At 50.6% G+C, this 7,453-nt stretch overlaps 1 protein-coding gene across 1 annotated transcript; it reads right to left on the minus strand.

The window, feature by feature from the left end:
- Positions 1 to 482: 482 nt before the first annotated feature.
- LOC117011614 (homeobox protein NANOG-like) lies at positions 483 to 2,917 on the minus strand. The gene is made up of 4 exons (XM_033087037.2): positions 2,722 to 2,917; positions 2,094 to 2,368; positions 1,291 to 1,380; positions 483 to 914 (listed from the first exon to the last, which is right to left on the minus strand). The coding sequence occupies exons 1-4, from the start codon at positions 2,915 to 2,917 to the stop codon at positions 483 to 485; spliced, it is 993 nt and encodes a 330-aa protein (XP_032942928.2).
- Positions 2,918 to 7,453: the final 4,536 nt, after the last annotated feature.

Consider the following 7,453-nt stretch of genomic DNA (forward strand, 5'->3'; position numbering starts at 1 on the left):
AAAATAAAATACAACATGGACATAACATCAAACATGCCTGGTAACACTGCAAAAAACAAACTTTATGAAAAACTATTCTGCAACAACAAATATTCACCTCCTTTGCAGTGGAAGCTCTGCTGCAAGACACACAGGGCAAGGATCAGAGATCACCTGCTAGAGAGACAGCAAAGAAGGTGAGACTTGAACAACAAATAGACCTTAACAACCTCTGCTGCTCACAGCTGCAACATTGCACACTGGCCTCAATGAATGAGGTTCAATCTATCAATACCCAAAGCATCTTTGCCAAGGGTTAGCTATGAACAGAGAGGCACACTGAAACAGGAGACCAGCCCCAGGCAGCAGGATGCTGAGCCCCTCCAGTTATTAAAACAGCAGTACTGGAGGAAGGGCAAAAATAACCACAATAGAACATGTATTCCTGAGTCAAAATCCTGGAAATCCCATGGGTAAACACAAGAGATGGGAGAAAAAACTACTCAAACCTGAGACTCATACCCACTCTGGGTCCCCATGGGATGCCAAGGTAACTGGCATTGATTCTGTATAGGAGAGCTTGAAAATGGTGTGACACTGTCAGAGGCGTTCTGGAAGTTGAAGGTGTCTTCTACCTCCACGCTGACATAATCCATATTGTCAAAGCAGCTGTGATAAAAGTTCATTTGCTGGCTTAACAAACCCACGGTTTGCTGGGTATTGCAGCTTGTCCCACCTTTTCCAAAGAACCCCACATTATCCACATCCTCCACAGACACGAACGAATACAGGTTCTGCCCACTCCCATAAGACTGTCCACTGCTGTAAGCCTGGTGCACGTTGTGCACAGCCTGGAAGTTCCTGCCGGCGCCGACAGGGAAGACCTGGTGAAACGTGGGTGCCATGTCCAGGTAGGCAGCTTGATGAGCCCCATTCTAGGAGACAAAGAAAGTCGTTCAGCAGTGCAGAACCACGCCAACGGCCCATTCTTAGGGATGGGTCCTCTTTTCTCCCCCAGCCCCTCCCTCCAAGCCGAACAATAGCGCCTTTTTCATGCCCATTGTCCTCCCAATAGGCCAGTAATAGCAGAGATGACTGGTTTGTTGGTATTCTCCAGCTCATCGTGTCCAGAAACACCGGGCTGTGGGGGAAACCAACTTAAAAGAGATGCCGTTGTAAGCCCATTAGAAGAAATATAGCTGGCTTGGTAATGAGTCCTGTGCATTGTTTGAATTAGCAGGTTGGACACGATACACTTCTCCCCCCAGTTTGGAGGAGCCGTGACTGGTGATGATGGGGAAGTTTACTCACCTGCGGTAGATACATCCCTTTATCCACCCACTGGCTCTCCTTTTGGAAACGCTTATATTTCATCCGTTGATTCTGGAACCATGTTTTCACCTAGAAGTGATGCAGAAAGCACATAAAAAAATAGAAATTAATTTTTTTAGAGCTTACTACACATCCTCATTTCTGCTACAATTCAGTTACTGACTTACTTTTAATACTGTAAATTATTTCAACAGCTGACAACGTGAAGCAGAAGCATATGGCTGTAAAATCACAGAGTTGAGACATGAAAACTAATATTCCTACTACTCAGATCACCCTAGGATCTTTTCCTACTACAAAAATCCTACCTAAAACCCTGGCCAAGGCAACTGCAGAAATCAGGTTGTGCAGCACCATCTCACTGCTGTGCCAAGGTCAGGGCTCAGGACTCCATGAGTGAGTCGCTCTAGTCAGACACAAGAAGGTGCTGGAGCAAGGTCCATCTCTCTAGAGAGGGACCACAGTGCCACTCCGACTAGGAAAGGCCACTTGCACAGCACCTTTCTACATTCAAAGACAACACATGTCCATACAGAACAGTAACCTGACTCTGCAAAGCCCTGCTTTGCTGCTCTGCAGGCCCTTTCAAACACCTGCACGGAGTGGGTGGATAGTGCTGGAACCAAACATAAGAAGTCTGAGTCATAAGTCTTCACACCCTTTGCTCTCTCACGTAAGCAGCAGCACTTACAAGATAACGAAAGAAACTTCTCGCGTGGTCCAAGAAAAACACAAAAAAAAAGACCCCCAAACTCAGCTGCTGCTCAGAGCAAGATGTTCACCTGCTTGTAGGTGAGCTCAAGGGCAGCAGCCAGCTCCCGGATCTGCTGGGGGCTGAGGTACTTCTGGTTCTGGAAGCGCTGGTGTAGGACTCTCAGCTGCTCCTGCGAGAAGGCTGTGCGGCTCTTGCCCGTCTTCACCGCGCCCTTGCCTTGCGCCTTGACCTTCCGCACAGAGGAGTGGGGAGACAGGCTCGCTGCTGCCGTGGGGCTAATGGCCGAGTCGGGGGTATGGTACTGGGTGAGTGTCCCAGAGCTGGAGGAAGCTGGAGAGTCAACTGTGGAGAGAACAGAACCGGAGTGCGCAAATAAAGCGGGGAAGACTCAAAAAAACTTAAAGTCCAGCTTCTCGGAAGAATTTAAGATTCGGGTGCCTTGGGGACTCGCAGGGGCTCCGTAGCCGTGGGGAGATGGGCAGAGGCCGCCTCGTGGCAGCGGAACCGCGGAGGCGCCTCTGTTCGCCCCTTTGGCCCGTCCCGCTGCGCAGTGGCCACGCTGGCACTGCGGCCAGCAGCGCCAGCCGCCCCTCCCCGCCGATACCACAGCCTGGCCGGGGCCGCCCGCGGCATCCCGGCCCCGGGCACACGGCCGCTCCCAGCCCTGGGCACAGATGGCTGGGCCGGACACGTACCTGAGGGACTGGGCGTCTTGGCCGCGGGCAGGGGGAGCGCGTCCGGCCCCGGAGCCTCCTCGGGGGGCACACTGTCCGTGCTGCCTGCGGACATCCAGTAGTAATCGCCGTACCTGGCCGCGCCGGGGTAGGGCCCGTAGGGCGGCGTGGCCAGGTGGGCGCTCATAGCCGGGCCGGGTCCCCCAGCTCCTAGCATGACGCGATGCGGCCGTCGAGACTAGCGGCAACCTGTGGCCAGGCACACCATTTAAGTCCTCCCCAGCCTGGCCTTGGGTGGAGGGTATTGTCATGGCCATTGTCATGTTAAAAGTTGGTTGACTAGGGGGGAAGGGACTTCGAGGGTATTCAGGGACTGGGGGAGGGCTGGGGCACTGAGCTGCGCTTGCCCGCTTGGCTCGTAGGTGCCCCGGTGGGGATGAGTACACCCCTCCCTGCTGGGCAGCAGGCCTGAGCAGAGTCGCCCGGTGAGTTGGACAGAGCTGGGCAGACACTCCCGCCCCCACATTTCACACTCTTTCTCCTCACAGGTCCCCACCCAAACAGAAAGAATAGCCCCGGAGCCCGCCGCGGGCCATGCGGAGACTTTGTGCGTCTGCATTGCAGATCGCAACCATCACTGCAAACAGATAAGCCCTCCACCTCCCCGCAAGTGAAGGGGGCAGGGGGATGGCCCCACAGAGGTGTCTGCATGGCGGGGAAGAGGGCTTAAAGAAAGCCAGGCTGTTTCTCCCAGCGGCTCACCCAAGCCAAGCCAGGCAGTCCTGTTCTGCGAATTTTCCAAGCTTCTTTCCCCCACCATTTAAGACTTTAAAAAGTAATATCTTAAATAAAAAATAATTAATTTTGCTACACAACAGGGAGGAACGGGAATCTCGGAGTCAGATTCAAAAGGAGACAAGAGCACTGCAGCTGTAAAAGAGCTTTACCGATATTAAGGATTTGAAGTTAGGGCCTACAGCCTTCTCGGGGAGAAAAACCTCTTTCCCTTACCACCCTCCTCCCCCAGCTATCACTGCTTAGTTTAAGGAAATTAAAAATTTATAGGGAGGACCTCACAGCCCAGCAGTTACAAAACCTGGAAAAGGTACAAATGCAAAATTCGTGCACAAGTAAATTCCCCACCTGCGCCAGTTCGAGGAAACAGGACGCAGGCAGCGGTGTAGCTACTAACCTGCTGCACTGTTAAACGTCTTTAGGACATGACAGAAAGACCTCCCTTGATTTCAATTTATCTCCACCACCCATCTTGAGTCATAAAGAGAAACGAGCCTCAGCTGGTCCCCTCAGCCAGCAAGGAATGGTCATTACCGGGCTTTTGATCATCTCCTAATTAATGATTTAGTTTCTCAGAAGCCGGGCAAGATCAGGACTATCAGGAATGTGGGAGGAAGAGATTATAATCGGGTGTGAGGGATGCAAATACCGAATTAGGGCCAGAGCCTGGTTCTAGCCCCAAAGCAAGCAGTGGCAGCAGGGCTGTGGGTTTTGGGCAGTTCACTTGCTCGGTGCTCGCAGAGCAGAGGCACGAACGGAAAAAGATTTTCCCTGGGATGCGAGGCGGTCCTGCTACCCTTTGCGGGGCACAGAGCCGCCGGTCCCCGTGTCCCCTGCTAGCGGGGCTGCCCCGGACACGCGTGATCCCCGCTGGGGCTCTCGAAACCAGCCCCTTGCAAGGACGGAAAAACCCGCGGGGTTTCTGCAAGGCACAGCCCTGGTGCTCGGCGGCCCCAGAGGCTGCGGGAACCCCCGAGTCGTCCGAGGACACACGGCTGGTGAGGATCAGCCGCGGCAGAGGGATTAGAGTTTTACAGACCGAGTAACACCGCCACTGCCAGCAAATCCTCCCTCGGAGAGCTGCGTGTGTGTTTGGAAAGGCAGCAGGACTGCTCACAGTTTGCAATTTTCATACATAGATCTGTTTTTGCGTATGTATCAGCTTCTGTCCCAGAGTCAGACCTGCTTTGTTGTGAGCATCCAGCTGATTTAATTTCCCCTTTTAAAAATGTCTTTGTTCATATTTTCGTTTTCTCATCCCATTCGTCCTCTATTCCCTTTGTTGTATGCTTTAACCACCAAACCTCTTTTCCACATATTCCCTTCCAGTGGGGATAATTTGCTCCCTCTCCCCAACAATACCTTTTCTATTGTAGACCTTAAAAAATATTTTTAAATGTAATTGTGAGAAAAATACGACTTGTGTAAGTGTATAAAACCATACCATGTAAAGTCAGAATTTATTTAGGAAAAGAAACCCAGTTATTTTTCCCCAGATAAAAGATACATATTGCAAAGGTAAATCCAGAAGTCATACAGACACAGAGAATGCTATGGGAAGCATGATGTAGACATTTGGGAAGCTGATGGGGTGATTGGTCTGGAACATCTGCCTGTGGCACCATCAGCCTTCAGATTGGATATGCTGCCCACGAATCTCTAGAACTGGTGTGCTTTCAAAAGATACCTCTTGGGAATGACTCACAGAGCACATGCAAGTATCTGCTTGTGTTTATCTTAGAATTGTTTTCAGCTGAAATAGTACAGGTCAGATCTAGTCTAATCCTTTTTTTTCTCAACAGGGCCAAATAGCAGGAACAATTTGCTTTTTGACCCTGGATTGTGTCCCCCTCTCCCTTCATTCTGTGGCTACCCCCTTCTTTTTCAAATCTTAGCTCATTATGTGTTCATTATGTGCTGTGGAGCATTAGTCAGGTGAGTAATATGTTGGTTTCTTCTTGACCCATACCCTCACTCATGAAATTGTTTGTAAAGACATTAGCACACATCTTTCCTATCAAGTGTATGGGACTGAATGCCACTCGCTGGGCTGTAGCATTCTCTAACAAACCCTTTCTGTAATGCTTCAGCAGAAGAGACAGAAGCTCAGGTCCAACAGCAGTCTTGGCCTCTTTGTCGAAGCACAGTGAGATAGGACTGTGGCTGGAAGGTGCTTCATCCAGGAAGTTCCCCCTACAAGGATCTCCCATTATTCTCAGTAGGGTCACTACCTTCAGAGGGCTGGAGCTCAAGCTTGCTTTGAAGTGCTGTGAAAACACCAGTTTACATAGATGGAGGCTGGGGAAGCACCAGCTGGCTAGTGCTGTAAATCCAGCTCTGGAGCTCACACCACTGGGTCAGAAATGCTCGGGTTTTCCTACCTCAGAGCATCGCTAAACTAATTTTGATCGACAGGATAATGTTACGGTGGTTGTCTCAGATTTTACACAGATTAGGTGCCTTCCTGCCTCCTATAGCTGGCTGTCATGTGGGTCACCTGTGTTTTGGTAAATGTTGTGAAGTGCCACTGCGTGTCGCGGTGCCATTCTGCTCGTGTTGGTGGTGCTCAGCGAGGCAGCAGGGTGCTGGCTCGGTATTAGTGAACAGGGAACCATGGCCAGAGCCCCACTGCCCCTCGGAGGTTTTCTTGGGAACCACCATCCTCTGGCAGAGATGTGTGTGCTTGGGGAAGGCAGCTAGAAATCCTCGCCTCGTGTTCTGTTGAGCTTCTCAGAGCTTTCATCTAAAGCAGGCACATTTAATTTTATTATTTTATTTTTGTTGTAAGTGAACATTCCCCAAGTTAGGAGTATGAAAACAATCCTGCCTTGCAGACCTCAGCACCTGCCCAGCCCTTGGCTCTAGACAGTTTGTCCCCCGTAGCATGGTCAGAGCCTGCAGTCTGGACCCAAAATGACAGACTGTAGAGAGAAGGGAATCAAGAAAGAATAACAAAAATTAGGCCTTCATTCATATTAAAATACAGTTTTCCTTTCTCTTGACTCTTAGGGGAGCAGGTAGAGAAAAGGACAAATCTTCTCCCTCCCCCTGACAGCCCAGTCTCTCAATGCCCTGAGAATTACTGGGTGATGAGGCCTTTTGTTAGCAGTGCAGGGGCAGACTGGCACAGGGCATCCATGGCACAAAGCCAAGTGCCTCCCTGAAAAGGCAAGAAAGCTGCATGTCAAAAAGCAGGTGGGAAGCAGGCTAGTGAGAACATGGATTTCTAGAGCTTGATAGGTTTGTTCTTTCTTTACCAGTCCTTCATCCATGCCTGCCATGCACGTGATGACAGAGTGCTGTAGCTGTAAGCACTCTTCACAAGAAGCATCCCCTACCAGTGCCCATCAGCTGGAGTATGGATCAGTCTTGCAAGCAGCTTGGAGCCAGGGTTATGTGAAGTCCTGGGGAACATGGAGAGATGTGCATATCAGGCAAAAACCTTCCAAGCATCCTCTCTCCTGGAACCCTCCCCTCTCCCTGCTATCCCTGGTGTGGTTGTTCCCACAGGCTCAGTTAGGAGTCCTCTTACTAAAAGCAAACAGCACAGAGCTGTCTTCAAATGCTTTCTGCCGTTTCACCTTAAGGAGGGAATGACAAATCCCGTGTTTCACACTGTACCAAGGCCTTGTGCATGGCATGAGCCACCTCCCCCACTCTCCTGGAAAGGCTGCTCTACATCAAGCACTTCGTCTTTTATTCTCCAAACACACATCACTTATGAACTTTGAAATTACACAGAAGGTTCCCCCCCGCTTCTCACCCTTCTTTGTCTTCCTCATTCTCATAGGGATAGCTTCCTACAAAATCCAGTGCTGCCAGAGCCTTCAGTTCGAGTGGGACACTGAAGTGGTGGCTAAATCTCGGGCTCTCTCGAGTTCACTGCATATTGTGGCACCAACTTTCTCCCATATCTCTCAGCTGAGGATGATCCCATGTATGTCCCCATTGTAAATTA

The sequence above is a fragment of the Catharus ustulatus genome, chromosome 2, assembly GCF_009819885.2.
Source record: "Catharus ustulatus isolate bCatUst1 chromosome 2, bCatUst1.pri.v2, whole genome shotgun sequence".
Classification (NCBI taxonomy): domain Eukaryota; kingdom Metazoa; phylum Chordata; class Aves; order Passeriformes; family Turdidae; genus Catharus; species Catharus ustulatus.